This window comes from Gossypium hirsutum, chromosome D13, assembly GCF_007990345.1.
Source record: "Gossypium hirsutum isolate 1008001.06 chromosome D13, Gossypium_hirsutum_v2.1, whole genome shotgun sequence".
In the NCBI taxonomy this organism is placed as follows: domain Eukaryota; kingdom Viridiplantae; phylum Streptophyta; class Magnoliopsida; order Malvales; family Malvaceae; genus Gossypium; species Gossypium hirsutum.
The window spans coordinates 64,667,272-64,689,296 of NC_053449.1; the positions used below are offsets into that span (position 1 = coordinate 64,667,272).

General features: G+C 33.6%; 2 protein-coding genes across 3 annotated transcripts; both read left to right on the forward strand.

The window, feature by feature from the left end:
• The first annotated feature begins 580 nt into the window (after positions 1-580).
• Positions 581-9,279, forward strand: LOC107936073 (homeobox-leucine zipper protein REVOLUTA). The gene is made up of 18 exons (XM_016868724.2): positions 581-1,235; positions 1,714-1,879; positions 3,403-3,482; positions 3,589-3,679; positions 4,058-4,153; positions 4,248-4,361; positions 4,798-4,881; positions 4,993-5,148; positions 5,519-5,593; positions 5,845-5,951; positions 6,110-6,293; positions 6,975-7,163; positions 7,270-7,350; positions 7,545-7,679; positions 7,771-8,090; positions 8,565-8,670; positions 8,755-8,904; positions 9,016-9,279. Exons 1-18 carry the CDS (start codon positions 1,009-1,011, stop codon positions 9,163-9,165), a joined length of 2,511 nt encoding a protein of 836 aa, XP_016724213.1. The 5' UTR covers positions 581-1,008; the 3' UTR covers positions 9,166-9,279.
• Positions 9,280-10,873: 1,594 nt separating this feature from the next.
• Positions 10,874-17,773, forward strand: LOC107936068 (serine/threonine-protein phosphatase 6 regulatory subunit 3). 2 transcript variants are annotated; one of them, XM_041109677.1, is made up of 19 exons: positions 10,874-11,190; positions 11,675-11,778; positions 11,963-12,049; positions 12,167-12,242; positions 12,332-12,406; positions 12,523-12,576; positions 12,977-13,036; positions 13,142-13,258; positions 13,346-13,440; positions 13,551-13,759; positions 13,880-13,977; positions 14,147-14,250; positions 14,405-14,570; positions 14,698-14,820; positions 15,244-15,326; positions 15,622-15,763; positions 15,844-15,873; positions 16,061-16,131; positions 16,877-17,773. In XM_041109677.1, the coding sequence occupies exons 1-19, from the start codon at positions 11,152-11,154 to the stop codon at positions 17,607-17,609; spliced, it is 2,466 nt and encodes an 821-aa protein (XP_040965611.1). In that variant the 5' UTR covers positions 10,874-11,151; the 3' UTR covers positions 17,610-17,773. The 2 variants fall into 2 exon arrangements, with proteins under 2 accessions (XP_040965611.1, XP_040965610.1); XM_041109676.1 differs by having other exon boundaries at positions 10,883-11,190; positions 16,874-17,773.
• Positions 17,774-22,025: the final 4,252 nt, after the last annotated feature.

A 22,025-nucleotide genomic window follows, 5' to 3' on the forward strand; every position in this document is an offset into this window, starting at 1 on the left:
ATTTTATATCTAAATTAAGGACTAAACTGATGAAAGAAGATGATCGATATAATATTTAGTCCTTCAACTTATCAAGATTTATCAACTAACTGACATATCACCACATGAACCAAAATTAGAAAAAGTTATCAAGTTTAAGGACTAATATTTACGAAAAAAAAATTTAAGACTAAATGTTGCCTCATCCCAATATTTATATAGTTAAAATATGTCACAAGTTTCTCTACTTTTCAAATTTCAAACATTATTATGTTAAATTCAGTTTCATTACAACATCATTTTTTTTAGTTATACTGCTACAAAGTGAGTATTTTTTATTTTAAAATATCACACCAACAAATTTAACAATATTAACAACTGAATCTGAATTTTGAAATATTAAAAATAGTGGACTAAATTCCTAATTTTATAAAAAGCACAAGGACTTATGACATATTTTAATTGATAATATGAAGACTCAATTAAAATATTTCAAAATTTAAGATAATTTGGTGCAATTAAACCCTTTCAGACTTTGTAGGCACAGTCTCCATGAACACACTCATATAGAAAATCTCTGCCAAGTTTATCGGTTTGCGTGCAAATGAAATATAAATATTTTCATTTCATCTCTTTCCAATTCCTCACTGTTTCAAGCTCAGACTTATTAGATCACTCACCGTCACAGCTTTTTTTTTTCCCTTCATTTATCTCTCTCTTTGAGAAAAAAAGTTTATATTTTGCAGAAAGAACCCTTCACTTTGTAGTCTTGACACCCTTTTTCTTGTTCTTCATCATGGTTAAGATTTGTGTTCCTCTTGACATTTCTTTGTTTAGTTCTTTCAAAAAACCAGCTTTTTTCTAATGCTAATACTTTTGTGGCTCTCTCGAAAAAGAGAGCCAATTTTTGTTATTGTGTAATAAAAAAAAAACCAGTTGAGTTGACCCCCTTTTTGTTCTGGTTTAAATAATTGGATCTTTGAGAGACATCAAAACACAAACAGCTATTTCAAAGATTGCTTCTTTGAAATGGCTATGGCGATGACACATCATCACAACAGGGAAAGCAGCATAGACAAGCATTTAGATACAGGCAAGTATGTTAGGTACACAGCTGAACAAGTTGAAGCTTTGGAACGTGTTTATGCTGAATGTCCAAAACCAAGTTCTTTGCGTAGGCAACAGTTAATAAGGGAATGTCCTATTCTTTCTAACATTGAGCCTAAACAGATCAAAGTTTGGTTCCAAAATCGCAGGTAAACAAATAAAGCTCGAAACTTTGGTTCTTGTTTTGCAAGGAAAATTTGGGTTTTCTTTCTTTTTTTTAAAGGTTTAAATGTGTCTAGTCTCTGTACTTTTCAAAAATTAAGAATTTAATCCTATACTTGTATTTTTAAGAATTTAGTCTCCAACTTTTCAGAGTCCAACTGATAGACTGTTATTTTTTTTGGTAAATTAGTTGGTGTATCATTTTGAAATAAAAAAATAAGTAATTAAAAAAATATGACAGTAGTAACAATTGGACTGAAATTTAAAATATAAAAATTGGAGAGATTAAATTTCTAATTTTCAATGAGTATAAGGGCTATAGGGGTATTTTAACTTTTTTTAAAGCATATATCCCTTGTACTTATAAAAAATTAGAAATTTAGCCCTTATACTTGTACAGGGATTATAGGCATATTTTAACCTTTTCAAAAATGACTAGTTTTCATGGTTATGGGGTTTTTGCAGGTGTAGAGAGAAACAAAGGAAAGAAACTTCAAGGCTTCAAACAGTAAATAGAAAATTAACAGCAATGAATAAGCTGTTAATGGAAGAGAATGATAGGTTGCAAAAACAGGTTTCTCAGTTGGTTTGTGAGAATGGGTACATGAGACAGCAATTGCATACTGTAAATGTATATTCTTTTTAGTCCTTTTTCACTCTTTTAACTGTATCAAATTGTATGTTTTGTTGAATTTTAAAGCTTGGATCCTTGTGTTTGACCATTGGATTGGGATGTAAAAGTACTATAGAGGTTATTGTATTAGTAGTTGATTGGATTTTGTCCCCACCACTCAAAAAATGGGTAAATTAGTCTCTGTTGGTTACCATCATCAATTTAACAGAAAGATCAATTTGTTATTTGATTTACCGTGTAGGGACTAATTTGCTATTTTTTGAGAAGGAATAAAATGTAATCAAACTCTTACTACAGGAGTCTCCATGGTACTTTTACCTAGATTGGACTTGTCTTAATTTTGTCATCATGGGGTTTATGTTGTGAATTTTGTGTCCAATGCTATGCCTTCCCATGTGGTTTTTGTTTCGCCTCAAATTGGGCATCTTTCAACAAAAGTATCATGGAGAGGCTCTTGTACTAGGATTTGTATTGCATTTTGCCCCTTCTACTTAAAAAATGGACAAATTAATCCTTGAACATTAGATCAATGAGCAAATTGGTCATTGTGTTAAAAATTCCATCCATTTCTACTCTTAAAAAAATTACTCCCTATACATAAGAACGTGGCACGTCACTGTTTAGTTATTTTGTCGCATCAGTTTGCTCTTTAATCTAACTTAGATGGACTAATTTGTTCACTTTTTGAATAAAAGGATCAAAATACAATCTAGCTCCTAATACAGGGCCCTTCATGATACTTTTATTGGTATTTTTGTTTTCTTGTTCTTGGCACTTTCTATACATATATATATGCACACTTCTTTTATATTTTTACCCACTATTGCTTACTTTGTGTTAAGAGGATTGTTTTGGGGAATTGTTATAAATTCATGATTCTTTGACTTGTTTCCATATATGCACATTTCAGTTCGTGGAATGTGCCTTTTTTGTATTTATATCACACATGTTGCTTGTTCAATCTTAGAGTATTACTTTGGCCAATTGATATAAACAATTCCACTTGTATATTGCCGTTTGATTTTGTGTCTCATGCTATGCTCCCCATGTGTTTGTTTTTTTGCCTCAAATTGTGTTTCTTTGTTTTCTTGTTCTTGGCACTTTCTATATATATATGTATGCATATATATATGCATACTTCTTTTATAGTTTTACCATCTACTGCTTACTTTGTGTTAAGAGGATTGTTTTGGGAAATTGCTATAACTAAAGATATGTTTGTTTTCGTGTTCATGGTTCTTGCTCTTGGCACTTTCTATATATATACACACGTATATATGTGTGTGTGTTTATATATATGCACACTTCTTTGTTATGGGAAATTGCTATAACTAAAGATATTTTCGTTTTCGTGTTCATGGTTCTTTGACTTGTTTCCATATATCTGCAATTCGGTTCGTTGAATGTGCCTTTTGTATATACGCATGCTGCTTGCTCCATACATATAAACAAAGATTATGCTTTTACATGAACATTTCCACTTGTATGTTGCTGTTTATATTTTCGGGATTGCTTTGTAGGCATCAGCGACTGACGCAAGCTGTGACTCTGCGGTTACCACTCCTCAGCATTCACTGAGAAATGCTAATAACCCTGCTGGGTAAGTTAAACTATTAACTATGATGAACCAGTACTCACTCTTGCTATCTCTATCTTTTGTTATATTTTGCTAATGAATTTGATGGATTTCGTTATGTTATTACCAGACTCCTCTCTATTGCGGAGGAGACCTTGGCAGAGTTCCTTTCCAAGGCTACGGGAACTGCTGTCAATTGGGTCCAGATGCCTGGGATGAAGGTTTGTCATTGTTCTATGCGGATGCTAGTGATAATATTTTGGATAAACCATATTAGTAATCACCCAACTATTAGTAAATTTTTTTTTAGTTATCCAAATTTGAAAAGTTATAAAATGGTCACTTAACTATTCAATTTTGTCTTTTTTGGTCACCTAACTTTCTTGGATTTTGGGGTGTTTTCATTTAAAAAAAAGATAAATTGAATGGTTGGGTGTCCAATTTTACTATAAGTTGGGTGACTATTTTGTAACTTTTCATAGGTGGGTGGCCAAAAATAAAATACTAATAATTGGGTGACTACTAGTGTAGTTTACCCTATTATTTTTCTTGCGTCACCAATCGGGATGGCTAAACCCCATTGGTTTATCTATTGTCAGCCTGGTCCAGATTCAGTTGGGATATTTGCCATTTCCCAAAGTTGTAGTGGAGTGGCAGCTCGAGCTTGCGGTCTTGTAAGTTTAGAACCTACAAAGGTATGAATTCTTATTGTCATTATGGAGAATCAAGACGTTTTTATTTAATATTCATGGCGTGGTTTGATTTGAGCAAAACAATTATTGTTAATAGATTGCAGAGATTCTTAAAGATCGTCCATCTTGGTTCCGGGACTGTCGGAAGCTTGAAGTTTTCACCATGTTTCCAGCTGGCAATGGTGGTACGATTGAGCTTGTATACACACAGGTGAAGAAGATCTATTTCATTTTATGTTATTGGAAGCGGTAAAAGTACCGTGGAGGCCCTTGTAGTAAAAGCTGAATTGTATTTTGCCGCCTCTAGTAAAAAAAGGGCAAATTAGTCTTTTTGTTAAAAATTTTCTCCATTTTTACTGTTAAAAATTGATCTATGTACGTTAGCATGAGGTACACGTGGCACGCCACGTGTTACTGTTTGATTATTCTGTCAGTCATGCCAGTTTTTAACAGTAGAAATGAGTGAAATTTTCGACAGAAAGGAATAATTTACTCTTTGATCTAGTATACATGGGCTAATTTGCCCCATTTTTGAGTAAAGGGGGCAAAATGCAATCTGATACGTGTACGGGAGCCTCCATGATATTTTTACCGATTGGAAGCTTACTCTCTTATCATGAGGAGACTAAAAACGAGAACTTTTTTAGATGTTTGCTCCGACTACATTGGCTCCTGCAAGGGACTTTTGGACTCTAAGATACACTACAACTTTAGAGAACGGCAGTCTTGTGGTATTTATGTCGTGTACTTGTTATGTAATAAATGATGCAGATCAATGCTATGTACAAGTAACTTGATATGCATGCTTCTTCTTTATTTTTCCTTTTGGTCTCTTTTCCAAGGTATGTGAGAGGTCTCTTTCGGGTTCCGGAGCTGGCCCGAGTGTGGCTTCCGCAGCTCAATTTGTGAGAGCTGAAGTGCTTCCTAGTGGCTATTTGATTAGGCCTTGTGAGGGTGGAGGGTCGATTATCCATATTGTTGACCAATTGAATCTTGAGGTACGACCTAACACATAGTTACTTTTCAGCTACGTTGCTTTGACTTAGGGCTCAAAAATAGTAGATTTTCCATTTAGCCCCTTAAAGTTTTATGAAATTACATGTTAGTATAACGGTAAATTACACTTTGGCCCTCTAATAATTTATGGTTCATCTCTAGCCCCACCTAAAGCAATTTTTTGGCTTCATCTCTGCTCTGACTTCTCTATTTTTTCATAAGTACCCATGTTCAACAATATATGGGAATATGACTCTCGAAGTACATAGAAGAACTTGGAGAATATTGAATGTACCATGAATCTGAGTAACATAGGTTTTTCAGACATCTTTGGACGACAAAACTTAATTTTGGGACACCTTATTGATGCAGGCATGGAGTGTGCCGGAGGTCTTGCGCCCCCTTTACGAATCATCCAAAGTAATTGCTCAGAAAATGACTATTCCGGTGAGTAGTTTCGTTATTGTAAGGTGATAATGTACCAATGGTTAGTGGAACTCTAAAAATATCAGACATTTAACATCATTACGGGGAATTGAGACAAATTTGGACACATGTTGGACAATATGGATGTGTTTTATAAATTCTTTTTTTTTTTTTATAATAAAATACCAAAACACGAAAAGTTTCTTCAAGTTTCGTTTCTATTGCCTTGAATGACATTTTTTAGAGTTACTGATTAATCAAAGTATGTGAAGGCGCTGCGCTACGTTAGGCAGATTGCCCAAGAGACAAGCGGCGAGGTGGTTTACAGTTTGGGCAGGCAGCCTGCTGTGCTTAGAACATTTAGCCAAAGATTAAGCAGGTAATTACAAGATTATATTAAACCCGATTTAAATACGAGTTTGATATTGGAAAAAAGATTCGCATGTGTATGTCCACAAGCCATTTACTCGAGCATTTAGGAACCTGTTTTGCTCTTTAGTTTCATTGAAGTATCATGCGACTATCATTTACTTGCAGGGGCTTCAATGAGGCAATAAATGGATTCAATGAAGATGGCTGGTCGATAATGAATTGTGATGGTACTGAGGATGTGATAATTGCTATTAATTCCAGCAAGAGCTTGAGCAACAGTTCGAATCTGAGCACCGGTCTTTCATTCCTCGGGGGTGTTCTATGTGCAAAGGCATCCATGCTGCTTCAAGTAAGTTCAAAACCATTATCATATGTGCAATGCCTGACTGTATTAACAAAATGGGTAGACTACACTTGTAGTCACCCAACTCTTACTAAGTTTCTTTTTAAAAAGTTATGAAATGGTCATCCAACTATTCGATTTTTTATTTTTTGGTCACCAACCGTTAAATGGCAGATGGAACTGCTTTTAAAATTGGCATAATAGCAACTGAACCCTCAACATTTATATATTGTTTCAATTTAGTCTTGATTCTACAAAAATTAACCCTTAACGTTTACACATTGTGTAATTTGGTCCTTTTTCCCCTCCTATTTTGCTTTTCTTTGTGACAAATGAAAGTAAAACAACAAAAACAAAGACCACATTGCATATTGTGTAAATGTTGAGGGTTATTATTTTGGAATCAAGACTACATTGACACAATTTATAAATATTGAGGGTTAAAGTTGTTATTATGCGAATTTTAAAAGTTGTCAAGTTATCTTTTTTATAGTAATTTAACAGTTGGTGACCAAAAAAGAAAATTTTGAATAGTTAGGTGTTCATTTTGTAACTTTTCATAGTTTGTTGACAAAAAAGAAATTTATTAATAGTTGAGTGACTATTAGTGTGGTTTATCCTAACAAAATTATTCACATAGTAAGGAAGTTTCCTTTTCCATATTACCTTTGTTGCTATTTGTGTCAGAATGTTCCTCCTGCTGTTCTTGTCCGATTCTTGAGGGAACATCGTTTGGAATGGGCTGATTTCAATGTCGATGCTTATTCAGCTGCATCATTGAAGGCCGGAACATATGCTTATCCTGGAATGAGACCTACAAGTTTTACTGGGAGTCAGATCATCATGCCACTCGGCCAGACGGCCGAACACGAAGAGGTATATCTTCTATGTTCATTTTTCTTGAAGTACCCGTGTTGGACACAAACAGTGTCCGATACAACTGAATTTGAGTAAAATAGATTGGTTATTTATTATGTGTCAGCTGCTCGAAGTTATAAGACTCGAAGGCCAGTCTCTTACGCAAGAAGATGCCTTTCTATCAAGGGACATTCATCTATTACAGGTGCTTTTTAACAATTCCCAGTTCAATGTTTATGTTTATTTCCGTGTTAAATTGGAATATAAAACTGGACACTTTAACTTTATTGGTTGTGTTCCGATTCGTTACATTAATTAATACTCGTCGCCTCATAAAGGTTAAAGTCGTGATCTCAGTTTATTTAAATATTGTTCATATTTGTATTATCTTCTTTGCAGATATGTAGTGGAATTGATGACAATGCGGTTGGGGCCTGTTCGGAGCTTGTGTTTGCACCAATAGATGAGATGTTTCCGGATGATGCTGCCTTACTACCTTCGGGATTCCGCATTATCCCGTTGGAGTCAAAACCAGTTAGGTTTCACCGCACCTGAGTTTTTCTCTTAATCATTTCTTATATCGATGATCAGTGATGGTGTTATTATTATTCATTCTGATACATAGGATTCGTCGGCTACAAATCGGACTTTGGATCTTACTTCGAGTCTCGAAGTGGGGCCTGCAACAAGCCAAGCTGCCGGAGATTCTCCGTGTCAGAACGCACGATCGGTGTTGACAATTGCCTTCCAGTTTCCCTTCGATACCAATCTTCAGGATAATGTTCTGACCATGGCACGCCAGTATGTCCGTAGTGTCATTTCTTCTGTCCAGAGGATTGCTATGGCCATATCTCCATGTGGATCGAGCCCAACTATAGGACCAAAGCCATCTCCAGGTTCTCCCGAAGCGCTTACGTTGGCTCATTGGATCTGCCAGAGCTACAGGCAAGTTGCTTAGAAAAACATTAGTAGTTGTCACTAACATGCCACGCTAGAGGGTAAAAGTACCATTAAAGTTCCTGTACTTGAGAGTTAGATTGCATTTTGCTCTCTTTACTAAAAAATGGATAAGTAGTCCTTGTACGTTAGATAAAAGAGCAAATTGGTCTTATTAAAATTTCTATCAATTTTTACTGTTAAAAAATTGTCCCTGTATGTCAGTATGAAGTATACGTGTTTCATTAGTCTAGTCAATTTTTAAGGATACAAATAGATGAATTTTTTAACAGAAATAATTAATTTACTTTTTGATAATTTGCTATTTTTTAAGTAGAGGGGTAAAATGTAAATTGACTCACTGTACATGGGCTTCCATGGTACTTTAACCCATGCTAGAATTTTTCGTGCTTCTGAATCAGCTCATCCCACCGAACCCATGCCTCTTTGCTAACGGGTCGTTTTTGTTTCTTTTTTCCGCAGTTTCCATTTGGGGGAAGAGTTGTTGAAATCCGAATCACTTGGTGGCAACTCAGTATTGAAGAATCTTTGGCAACATCAGGATGCAATATTGTGTTGTTCGTTGAAGGTACGGTAACGGTTCCATCTAAAAAAGATGAATACTAGAAGCTCATAATTCTCGAGTAATGCTTCCGTTTTTTTCATTTTTCAGTCTGTACCGGTTTTCATCTTCGCAAATCAGGCCGGTCTAGACATGCTTGAGACAACTCTAGTGGATCTACCAGACATCACACTGGACAAAATATTCGATGAGTCGGGACGGAAGGCATTGTGCTCTGATTTCACCAAGTTGATGCAGCAGGTTAGTATTAACCGCACCATACTAGTTTCAACTTTCAACCCGACTTTAAACTGTTCGGCTGATGAATACGGAAAATTCATCTCGTAACACATTCTATACTCTCTTTAACAGGGATTCACTCACTTGCTGGCCGGAGTTTGCATGTCGACAATGGGCCGCCACGTCTCGTATGAACAAGCTGTTGCTTGGAAAGTACTTGCAGCTGATGCAAACACTGTCCATTGCTTGGCATTCTCTTTTATAAACTGGTCTTTTGTGTGAACAAAAAAGAAAATTATAATTTAAAATTTCCGCATATCCAGTTTTTTTTCCTCTCTAGCCAAACATGAATGGGGAGTAAAATGAAATGAAAAAGAACAGAGAAAGTTCAGCTCAGGTTTGCATTTTATTAATCTAATTTATTGTTTAAATTGACATGGTTAAAATGTTACAAGTCCTGTATTTTTCGTAAATTAAGAATTTAGTCCTTGTAATTTTATTTTCAGATTTTTTTTTTTACTTTTCGGATTTTCTTTTTAAAAAAATAGGTTCAATTGTTAATATTTTTAAATTTATTTTGTTAAATTTCTTGGTGACATTTAAAAAAAAATTATAATGAACTTGAAAAATAAAAAATACAAGGACTAAAATTTAAATTTATCGATAAGGTAATAATTATGAAAAGAATATTGTCAATGTCCCTCCTACTCTATTTGAAATCTAAAAGAAATATTAAAAGATACTGTATGAAAAGCAAACAAAAGGTAAAATATTTTATTTATTGATTGGATTATTTTCACTGTAGGTCCCTAAACAATGACCATGATTTTTAAATTGTCTAAAATTCAAAAAATTCTAATTGAATCCTTAAAGAATCAATAATATATCAATTAGGTCATTTTGTTAGCTTAGCCATAAGCTTGGATGTTAAATGTTAACATACATATGATGCTAGGATGTTAAATGTTAACTTACATATGATGCTAAGCATATTAAAAACACAAAAAATAAAAAAATTTAGATTTTTGTACCTACCTTGTGAACAATTTGAATTTGGTCCAACCAGTTTGTTAATCAATTTTTTATCCAGTTCAATCAGTCTTTTACAGATTCAACTCTTCTTCGGTTTATTACTATCGATTAAACTAGTTGGACCATAGGTTCTTAGATTAATCAATCAATTGGTCGATTCAACTAAACCATGACTAAATTGGTAGCTAGGAAGACAAAAAAGAAATCCTTGTTAATGCAATGTTTGAAGTGTCAATTAAATCGTTTTGAAATTCAAGGACCAAACTAAAAATATAAACAATAATTTGGAGACGTTTGATGAAAGTAATCCTTAATTTTCAGGGTAAACTACACTTGAGGTCACTAAATTATTAGGAAGTTTACGTTTTGTCACCTGACTTCAAAAAGTTACAATATGGTTATTAAACTATTCGAAAAATTTTATTCAAGTCACCGGATTGTTAATTTTTTTAAAAGTATGACTAGCGAGCTCCAAGTAACGATTCAACTATCAGTATAGTGGATTAGTATCTACCAACAAGTAGAAAAACATACCTTAGTTCCAAGTCGATCTAATGGTCAGTGTTAGAGATTGAAGAAAAAAATTCATTGGATTTTGGTACACAAATTCATGACATTCAAAGATATTTCATGAAAAAAAATTGAATTGTAGAAAAGAATGAGAAAATGAACTTTTGATTGATGCCAACGATGTGAATTGAAAAGACCATACAACAACGATTTTAACAGTTTAATGACTTAAATAATAACTTTCAAATAATTCAGTGACCATTTTGTAACCTTTTGAAGTTAATTTACCAACATTTAAGCTTACTAATAGTTTAGTGACCTTAAGTGTAATTTAACCTAATTTTGTTTGATGAAATTCCAGGGGTAAATTGGGAAATCAAAAAATAAAATAATCAAGTCCCACGTGTCAAATACATTTCAATTTTTTTTTTTTGCCTTCCACCACCTCTCCCCCACCGGCCCACCTTTTCTTTTGTTTCATTTCCCTCAGCTACTATTACAACAATCTTCAGCGGCTTCATATTTAAAAAAAAAGAAGATCGATCCATTTTTTTTCTATTTCATTTAACAACAAAGCATTAGGGTTTTTAGATTCCCCCCTCTTTTGAAACTCCCGCGTTTTCATTCAAAGCAATCTTTGAGCAATTCCTAGATTCGTTGGTTAATTTTTAGGGTTTACAGATCTATTCAGCTCATCTGTTTAAAAACCGTTTGATTCTCTTCACCATGTTTTGGAGGCTCACATCCATGTCTGCTTCTTCTCCCGTGAGTAAATTGAATAATTAATTACACTTTTTTAATTTTTAAAAATTTTTTAAGTACTGATTTTAATAAGGCTTACTTAGGGAGCAATCTTTATACTATGTATTTAACAATTTTATTTTCTTGTTGGCTGAAACGAATTAAATGATGTTCTTGTTGCTTAGTTAATTTGAAATTTTACTTTGGATTCATCGGTTGTGTAATAAAGTTAATTCAGTGACTTAAATTTGTCCGCATCGTTGGGAATATTCATTTTATTTAATTCGATGAAATCATTTTGATTTTTAAGCTTTTTTTTGAAGTTGGAAATGACTGGAGGTCCTTTTATTTCAAGCTATCTAATTTGCGAGAATCATTTAAACTATGTAGATATGGTTATTTTCTAGATTGATGCTGGTTCTCCATTTCAAGTGAATTGTTCTAAAGGACATTGATGAATGTATTTATTGGGATTTGGTTAGTTTCATTGATTGATATTCTTTTGTAGGTGGAGTCGATATTAGACAAGGAAAACTTTACTTTGGAAGAGCTTCTTGATGAGGAAGAAATAATCCAAGAGTGCAAAGCTTTAAATAGTCGACTAATCAATTTGTAATTTTCATGCCTTTCCTTAATTTTCATTATGTTTTCTATATTTTATCATTTTCTACTCTGTTGTAATTGGTTGGAATGTAGAAGTTATTTGCCACAATTAAAATTGTGAAGGGTTTGTGTAATTTGAGTGAGAATTAGTCTTGCTTGATGCTCATTATGTACTTAATTCTTTAATGTTCAGTCTACGAGATAGAGCCCAAGTTGAGCAGTTATTGCGATATATTGTCGAAGAACCTTCAGAAGATGATGACAGCAAACGGACCTTCAAGTATGCCCTTTTCATCTGGAATGATACTGACTAGATTTCTTACTGTTTTCTTGTCTTGTAACTTTTCTGATGTTAATTCTTCTCTTTTCTTGATGATCTTTTCATTTTTATGTCTAGGTTCCCATTCATTGCCTGCGAGATATTTACATGTGAGATTGATGTTATTCTGAAGACTTTAATTGAGGATGAAGAGGTATGGATTCCATTTTCATTCTTGATTATGCATCTTTAGTTATGGAAATTGCTATGATTTTGTTTCATATGCTTTTTTCTTTGTTGCAGTTCATGAACTTGCTTTTCTCCTTCTTGGAACCGAACCGTTCTCATAGTGCTTTGCTAGCTGGTTATTTCAGCAAGGTGTGTTGTTCATGTTCTGATTTTTTCCGTGTGTTTTTTTATGTCATGTTTTCTATGACTACTACTACTTTGCTTATTATCACCACTTGATACATTCCATTTCCTTTGGACATTAGGTTGTTATATGCCTCATGCTACGGAAGACTATTCCACTTATGCACTACGTCCAAGTAAGTAAAGCTTTTTTGTTTATTATCACTTAGACTTCTTGCAAATATGTTGTAAGCTTCTTCTATGTATTGCTCTTCCGATTTGAACTTTACCTTGTTCCCAAAATTGAGCTTTGCATGGTTTATATGACATGGACAAGCGTGATCCAGCTGTAAAAATTTTCATCTGTAAGCATAGTTAAACATGCTTAATTAGTGTTGTAATAAATTCTGTGGACTTTATCTAAACCTTTTTCTCTAGTGAGCTGGTTCTCTGGATTTGGCATGGTAAAATGCTGTAAATCTAGTAATTTGCATGACAAAGTTGAGCTTGTTGGTAGTTTATGATCCATTAACTACAAAAGATAGAATATATTTTTTAATCTATTTATAGGGATTTACTGAGACAATTTGTTAACAGACACATCAAGAGGTGTTGCGCCAACTGGTTGATTTGATAGGAATCACTTCCATCATGGAGGTAACCAAGATATTCTGTGTTGTTTTATTACAGCAGTGGGTTTCATATGGTTTTTCATTAAATATTTTTGGGTGAAATTTGATATAAGTTTGTGCCTTTTCACAGGTTTTGGTTCGGTTAGTAGGTGCTGATGATCATATGTATCCTAATTTTTTGGATGTAATGCAATGGTTAGCTGATAGCAATTTGCTGGAAATGATCGTGGATAAATTGAATCCATCAGTAAGTGCAAATTTTCGGTTTTATACTTGTAATGACATATCATACTTTGTAACAAGTGTCTCACAACATGTTTTTTAAAATGACTAGTGCCCACCCGAAGTTCATGGTAATGCAGCAGAAACATTATGTGCAATAACACGGAATGCCCCATCAGCTTTAGCCACTAAGCTCTCTAGTCCAAGGTTTGTGAGATCTAGTTCCTTCTTATCTCTTCTGAACCCGCATCATCATCTCAGTTCTCCATTGTGTTTATGTTTGTGACTTGACCTGTAATTTTGCACATGTATGACAGTTTTGTTGCAAGGATATTTGGCCATGCATTGGAAGATTCACATTCAAAATATGGCCTTGTACACTCTCTCTCAGTTTGTATCTCATTGTTGGATCCAAAAAGATCAGCCATTGCTTCTCCCTTGATGCATTATTTCCGAAATCAACATATGTATGAGCCTCCAATCCCTGTAAATCCTGAGACTATCAATGCAATGCTCCCTAAACTTGGTGAGTGTTTTTTTTTTCCTTTTTTTGTAAGTCATAATAGTTTTCACATATTCCTTGTTGCATGTAACATGTTGGCTTTTAGTTTGGCCATGGTGTTCAAGACTGCAACTTGTTGTGCAGGTGACTTACTCATGCTTTTGAATGTATCATCTGATGAGAAGATTTTGCCTACCACGTATGGAGAATTAAGGCCACCTCTAGGGAAGCATCGCCTAAAGGTTCATTTTATATTCTCAAAGGAGTTGTGTGCCAATCAACATGAAATACCCAACTCGACACCTCTTTGATTTATTTGGTGTTTGTAATCAATGCGTGTCTGACTTTTTGCGGGTCTGTATCATAATTTATTTTGTTATTTATGTATTATGTTATTATTATTTTCTTTAGATTGTGGAGTTTATTGCTGTCCTATTGAGAACCGGAAATGAAGCTGCAGAAAAGGAATTGGTTGGCTCAGGAACCATTCAACGAGTTCTCGATCTCTTCTTTGAGTAAGCTCTTGCTTAAACTTGTCATCTTGAATGAAGTGAAAACAACTTATTCGAAGTTTGCATCTAGTGAAATATGCTCGATGCCATCTTGAGGGAGTGTTGGATTGTTTCCGTCAGCAGGCTAAGATTCATCTCTTTTTTTCAAATTATGCAGGTATCCATACAACAATGCATTACATCATCATGTTGAGAGTATAATATTATCATGTCTGGAGAGCAAGAATGATGCAATACTTGATCATCTTCTTCACAAATGTGATTTAATTGGGAGATTTCTCCAAACTGAAAAACAGCCAATTCTTTCTGGTGACAATAATCTGGTAGATGTTAATCATATTGCTATTTTCACATTTTGCTAATGGGAGTTAAACTAATATAATTAGAAGCTGTTATAAATGCTACCTGGTTATGCAGTGAGCTTGCTTAACCGTTTCTCTTGTCAAACAGCCAACTTTGCCTGCTGTTGGAAAACATGCACCACGGGCAGGAAACATTGGACACATTACACGTATTTCAAATAAACTTGTACAGTTGGGAAGCAGCAATAGCTGTATTCAGGCATATCTACAGGTGTGGAATTGGCTGTTTACTGATATCATATTTATTGCTTCTGTCAGGATCTTAAGGGCTGTAGATGCATCTTTATTTTTCGCTAACAACTTTTGTCGTGATTAAATTAGGGTATGACTTTTGTGGTTTAGTAAATCTGATTTAATTTCATCAGAATTAGTTGTATTTAGCACATTGGCAATATTCTTCCTTGGCGGTAAATTCATGGCTGGATCAAATTGCTGATTAGGATATTTTGCTGGGATTCTTTATATAAAATTTATTTATTTATTTATGAATTTTCTGACTCAAGCTCATATATTTTATATAAGGAAGTGCATGGCTGGATCAATATGTTGAATTAGGATATTTTACTGGGATTCCTTATATAAAATTTATTTTTTTTTGTAAATTTGCTGACTCAAGTTCGTATATTCTATATAGGAAAATAGCGAGTGGAATGAGTGGCAAGCTAATGTTCTGCAAGAACGTAACGCAGTTGAAAATGTTTATCGATGGGCTTGTGGGTATGCTCTTATTTCACTTCTTATATGCACTGCCATCAGGTTAATAGGATATGCAATTGAAGGTCAATTATCTCTAGATTTGTAAAATGACGTAAAATTCGACTTATAGTTCTCTCATATATAATATATTAAATTTACAGTAATGCATACAGATGGGAAGGTTCTGGTAGTGTACCGATTTTTGAGTCCATGTTCTGTCATGATACATTATTGCTGTTCATAATAACTGCATATTTGTTAGATCTAACAGAAATCATTTAAAGAGTCCTTGTGTATTTTTCTTTCTCATGTCCAGTCGCCCAACATCGTTGCAAGACAGAACAAGGGATAGTGACGAGGATGATATTCATGATAGAGATTATGATGTTGCAGCTTTAGCAAATAACCTAAGCCAAGCTTTCAGATACAAAATCTACGGCAACGATGATAATGAAGAAGTATGTAGTTTGAGCATCTCATTACAGTCTCAAATTCTACCTGTTTGCTTTACTTATTGTTTTTATTTAATTGCTTTCAGGACCGTGGTGCTCTTGATCGAGATGATGAGGTGAGTGGCTCTAATTTCTTTTAATCAGTTTAAATTCTTTCTCTGTGTTTCAAATGCTGTTAGGTTGGTCTTTCAAAGTCTTATCTATTTACCTAGCAGCACGGTTATCGGAGGAACTGAACAAATAGGAAGTTTTTCATTTCTTTTGACATTAAAATTTACAGTAAATTTGTGTTTGAATGTGCAGGATGTAAACTTTGATGATGAATCTGCTGAGGTTGTCATATCATCCTTGAGGCTTGGTGATGATCAGGGGAGGTGAGTTTTCTTGTTTGTTACTCATTGTTCATGTTGTTCGGACTTTTCATTTTTGTGGATACGAGGACAAACCTCCAAAGATGCTCCGAATGCATAGAAAACCTTTAAAAAAAGTTATCTATATCTGTGTCTGACACTCACACTTGAGTCCGAGTCAGAGGTTCACGAACCACCAGTTATTTTATTGTATATTGTTGTTCATTACTCACTGTTCATGTTGCTCCAACTTTTCATTTTTCTGGATATACCTGTGTTTTTAACAAATGGATATGAGGACGTACCTCCAAAGATGCTCCGAATGCATAGAAAACCTTTTAAAAAAATGATCCATATCTGTGTTTGACACTCACACTTGAGTCCAAGGTTCACGAACCATCAATTAGTGTAATTTTATTGTTGTTCGTTACTCATTGATTGTCATTGTCCATGTTGCTCTGACTTTTTATTTTTGTGGATATACTATGTTGAATACGATATGAGGACATACCTCCAAAGATGCTCCAAATGCATAGAAAACCTTAAAAAGAATATGATCTATATCTGTGTCTGACACTCACTTGAGTCCGAGTCAGAGGTTCATGAACCACCAATTAGTGTATTTTTATTGTTGTTCGTTACTCACTGTTCATGTTGCTCCGATTTTTCATTTTTGTGGATATACCTGTGTTCAACACATGCGTATGAGGACATACCTCCAAAGATGCTATTGATGGCAATTACAACTCATGTTTTTCTAATACAGCAGTCTGTTTACAAATTCCAACTGGTTTGCATTCCAAGATGAAGGAACCAGTAGTGCACCTATGGCCATCTCCCCAACCGAAGTGATGCATGAGATTAACTTGAATGGCACTACAAACAGTAATAACAGCAGTAGTGATGACGAGGTGGTAGTTGGAGAGGATGACGAGATGAACGAAAACGGCACATCTACTTCCAACCCGATGAATGGGTTCAACAACTCCGTGAGCAGTGGAGAATTGAATCTGCAAGAAAACGAAAACTTGTTTGGAGGTAGGCCTTCACCTTCGGGTTTGCAAGTAGTTGGTTCAAGTAAGAATCCATTTCTTGACGATGACAATCCGGATGTCAACCCACCGAGTCCTATCGACACAGTGATGACTGATGGAGAGTCCCTGCTAAACGGGGAATCCATACTTCCGAATGGTTCCTCGGACTCAATGGATTCAAGTGAGGGATCAATGAGCAGTGACACAAGTCAGAAATCTCCACCACTGGTGCCGTCTTTGTTCGAAGAGGACGTTGAATTCGTAGGAGTGGAATTAGAAGGTACGGAGAAGCCAATGGAACAAGCTCTAAAAGAAGGAATAGTTGGCGAAGCCAGACCATTGAAGAGGAACGGTAGTGGTGGTATTCCCATACTGGAAAAGGAGAAATCTGACGAGTCCACCGGGATAAAGGAGTTCAATGATTCAAACTATTGGAGGGTTGATCATGAAGTTACTGTTTTGGAATAGGAATTTGGATCACACAATTTTGGTTTGGGCCACGTCAGCAAAAGCAAAATTTCACCGTATGTACAGTAAAATATTTTGTTTCCAGACCAGCGGGGTTAAACGGTAAGCTGTGCTAGTTATGGTTATTACTGTTCATTTTAGTTATTTTATTATTTTCTTACTCATCATTATTTGAGGTTGGTCATATTTTTCTCTTTTTCTGTTAGTTAAAAGATTTTCTTTCAATAATTAAAATTTAAATATTTATTATAAAATAATAATTTCGAATAGGATGAATTTGTGAAATCCTTATTTAAGATCTCCTAAATGTGAACATATATAATAATAATAATAAAGTATTGATTATTTTATAAAGAACATGTCATGGCTGTCCAACCATATTAATAATTTAGACAATGCGGCCTAACAAAACACCTAACTGCTCCTTTTATGCAATACAATCATACACCACATGTGATGTTCTGTTCTACAAAGTGTATGTTCTTTTTTGCCTTTTCCTTTAATTACTAACCCAAAAATAAAAATAAATTCTAATTTTTTATTTTGGTTTATGTTTCATCATAAGTGAATTCAGATATATTTCGATTTTTAATTCAGTCAAAATGCGTTTTAAGCACGTGTCGCAATAGCAAGTTAAAATATAAATTTTAAATTATATAGTGAATAAAGTAATATATTTTGAAAGGTTAATAAAATTTATTTCATTGAAGTGGAAGGGTATGGTAGTGTGTAATTCGCTTGTGTAAAATTAAAGGGCTGTTTGATTATTTTATTTTGAATTTTAGAATTTAGTTTTTCATTTATTTATTTGATAACATAGTTAACTAATTTCGTTCAATTTTGAATATATATTATCAATGGTGTCATTGGTTGTATTTTAATTTTTAAAAATATAAAAAATACCAAAACTAAAGATCGTATTATATAAAAAATTTATAAAATATATAGTCGGTTGTATATAAGAGTGAATTCTAAATATATTTATCATACTTCTAAATATCCGAGAAAAAGGAAATTGGAATTGGAGAGTTCAAAAATGTCACGATAAGTCAAAATCTCAATATCTTTTACTGACTGTACTTCTTGTTGACTAAAGGAGATCAGGTTATTTGATTTTTCTTTATTTCTTTTCTTAATGATATGTTGACCTTTAGAGATCCAAAGGCGGCGGTAAAAACGGATCAAATTACGGTCGTACATCAGAAACAGGTGGAATTAATCTCAGCCGTACAACTTGTTGGAAAAAAATAAATGAAAGAAGTTATCTTTTTATCTCAGAGATCTAACAAAACCTCACTTGTGTGGGTCCCACCGCACGGGCGCCGACATCACGCCGGTGTCATCAAATCTCTGTCGTTTTATTACATGCTTGTAAAACAAAAACACTTTTTTCCCCGCCTTCCTTTTATTTAATTATTATTTATTTAGTACACTTAAATGAATTAATACTAATAAATATAAAATCTTTTGGAATTGAAAAATAAAATTACAACTTCATATAGTTTTTAAACTCAAAAAATTTTAATTTTTAATTTTTAATTTAATAATTAAATGTCACATTTTAAGTAGTTCTTGTACCATGTTTAAGCAGTAGATTTAGTCCCTAAAATTTAATTTTTTTTATTCTTTCAATTTTAAAATTCCAGTTTTAAAAAAATTATAACTATTAAATTTATTAAGTTCTGTTACTCTCGAAATTTGATGTCAAGCCAGGTTGTTATTTTTACATATCACTCACAAAGAACTTGTTAATAGATTATATGACTATCGTTTGTGCCAATATCAAGATTTTAAAATTCAAAATTATATGGGTTAAAAATGATTCAATTGGAGAATACGAACTAAATTGATAATTTTATGTTAATGCAAGATTAATAGAAGAATTTAATCAATAGCTTTAACTGTTATAGTTTGTATCAATATTGAAATTTTAAAATTAAAAAAATAAAGATTAAATTTTATCAATTCAAATAGTGTAAAATTAAATTCAAATAAATTTAAATACATGATTAAATTCAAACTTATACATTTTGATAAAGCTTAAAATAAATATTTTTAAATTAAAAATCACAACTCATAATTCTTAGATCTTGGGTTCCTTTTTGTATTTAATTAATTATTAATTGTTCACAAAAAATATTTTACTTGGTTCTTACAACATTTAAGACACCATTAATACAACCTTTTTGGATTCAGTGTTCTATGCCTTTTTTTTTTAACCTTTAATCCCCATTATACAAATAAAATTTATTTTTAATAAGGGAGAAAGAAGCTCAACCATCAAAACGGCGACGAAAAAGAGCCACACGTGGACGTTTATCTCATCCCAACTTTCAAGGCTTTTGCTGTTTGATGATTGGTCTCATCCTCACGTGTGCTTTCTATTTTATTTATTTATTTATTTTTGGATTTTAATAATTTTTTTAGTTTTACAAAATCCAGTATTTTCAATATTGGAAGTAAAGTCTTCATGTTTTCTGTGTTTATGATCCAAAACAATCCATTTTTTTTTTTTTTTATTATTTTTTTTTGGAGATCCAAAGATTTTTGCTTAAATCAATAATGTAATAAGATGAAAAATTTGCTGACATTTTTTATGGGTTAAATTATGATTTTAGTTTCTCATTTAATTGTTGTATTTTAATTTAATATAATTCGATTATAATTCGCTTTTGATCATCAAATAAATGTGAATAACTTATCTTTTCCTCTTTGAAATAAGGAGCACTTTAGTTCATTGTATAAATATTGACAAACTTAATCATTTTTCCGTGCTTTTTCAAGTAACCTTAGGAATCGAGAGATAAAATCTTGACCGAGAATAATACAGGATGTTAAGAGGTCCATCAATCTATACTGAAAAAAATTTGAAAATCTCGTATACTTAATTCAAACAATCGAGGGCAAGACTTTTTCAAATTAAGGAATATTGAATAGCTATTTTATACATTTTGAATTAAAAGTAATAAAAACATACATTTATAATAATATTATTAGAACTTGAGGATAATTTACTAATAACATTCAACAAATTACAAGACATTTAAATGTTCTTTTTGAAGATATTTTACACAAATACTAAGACAGAAACCTATACAACAGAATCCATGGTTTTCTTTTCCTGACATAGGCTCGAAATCATGCAAAATATGCTTAAAGGACCTGTCTTGTTTGATCCTCGAAATCCAATTTCCGCAGTTCGGGTTCCAGTGAGCCGTGACCTGAAAAAAGAAGACGTTTACCGAGTTTAGTATAAACAAGTCAGGTTGTACTCAAAATCAACACATGCTTAGATACTAATTATGTTTGCATACCTTTCAATAGTATTGTGCTTTAATCCATTCTTATTGTTAATCTTTGGCGACTAAACACTAAATGAAAAGAAGAAAAAATATAGCGTAAATAAAGCTGAAAGAAGAACGCAGTTAGAATTCGGAAATTATGAATAAAATGTTAAAAAGTACTGAATGGTATCTCAGTTCGTTATGCACCGGTGCGTCTCGATACAGCAATGTTCGACATTTTTCGATCTGTCTATTCCGAACATGTAGCCAATCTCCTGTATAAATCTTCATAAGAATCGAGAACCGAGAGGTCAAGAGTTCGTCCGACATCTCTGATTCCATGAATACCTTGAGAATCCTGATTCTATGGTCATGTATCCATTGGACAGAGTACTTTCGGAGTTGGTTCCGATAAAAAATTGAACGGATGATTATGTCTGTGTATAATACTCCGGAAGCACTAATCTGGCAGTTCCCATAAGTATCGTACCAGAGATCTTTTTTTTTGAATTAAGTTACATCTTAAAAACAAATAGTTGGCCATAGTGAATTAGATTACGTTAGATAAACGTGCTGGACAGTCAATGCGGTTATTTAAGATGGAGATCTGATAAGGTAACCCGAATTGAACTTGCCTGCTCCTGTATCCCTACAGGAGCATTATCAGATAAACGATATAACGGGCTTGCTCGGGCTAAGGGGCTTGCTTGGAAAAGACGGCACTAAAAGTCCATCAAGGTGTTGAGGGAGCCGCAACTTCTTCATTGGTCGTAAAAGGGCGAGAGGTGGATAGCGGGCAAGTTCGATGCTAATTCAACAGACCACGGATTCACACGGTTAACGTTTTGCAGCAAATCCGGTTCATCCCATGTCACCTGCAGTGGCGAATCGATTATCAAAGTCAGTAGGAAGGGCAGCTAAAAATGTTTATGGACCGACAAAAGCTTAAGCATCCATTTTTTAGCACGAGTCAAGTACATTTCTCTTTAGAGGACCGAAAACGAGTATGATTTCTCTAAATCTTGATCAATTTTCGTTCAAACCATTGTTATAAGGTTAAATGACCAAAGAACATACTTGCAAAGCAAAAAACCGAACGGCATTTTCGGGATAAACCGATACGAAACGTTTA

What these genes read in the sequence shown, in the direction of transcription:
- LOC107936073 (XM_016868724.2), top strand. Translation starts at nt 1,009, where the DNA reads ATGGCTATGGCGATGACACATCATCACAACAGGGAAAGCAGCATAGAC. An exon ending in GTTTGGTTCCAAAATCGCAG is followed by an intron (nt 1,236 to 1,713) that starts GTAAACAAATAA and finishes GGGTTTTTGCAG; the next exon opens with GTGTAGAGAGAAACAAAGGA. An exon ending in GGGACATTCATCTATTACAG is followed by an intron (nt 7,351 to 7,544) that starts GTGCTTTTTAAC and finishes TCTTCTTTGCAG; the next exon opens with ATATGTAGTGGAATTGATGA.
- LOC107936068 (XM_041109676.1), top strand. Translation starts at nt 11,152, where the DNA reads ATGTTTTGGAGGCTCACATCCATGTCTGCTTCTTCTCCC. An exon ending in TTTCTGGTGACAATAATCTG is followed by an intron (nt 14,571 to 14,697) that starts GTAGATGTTAAT and finishes CTTGTCAAACAG; the next exon opens with CCAACTTTGCCTGCTGTTGG. An exon ending in CTTGGTGATGATCAGGGGAG is followed by an intron (nt 16,132 to 16,873) that starts GTGAGTTTTCTT and finishes TTTCTAATACAG; the next exon opens with CAGTCTGTTTACAAATTCCA.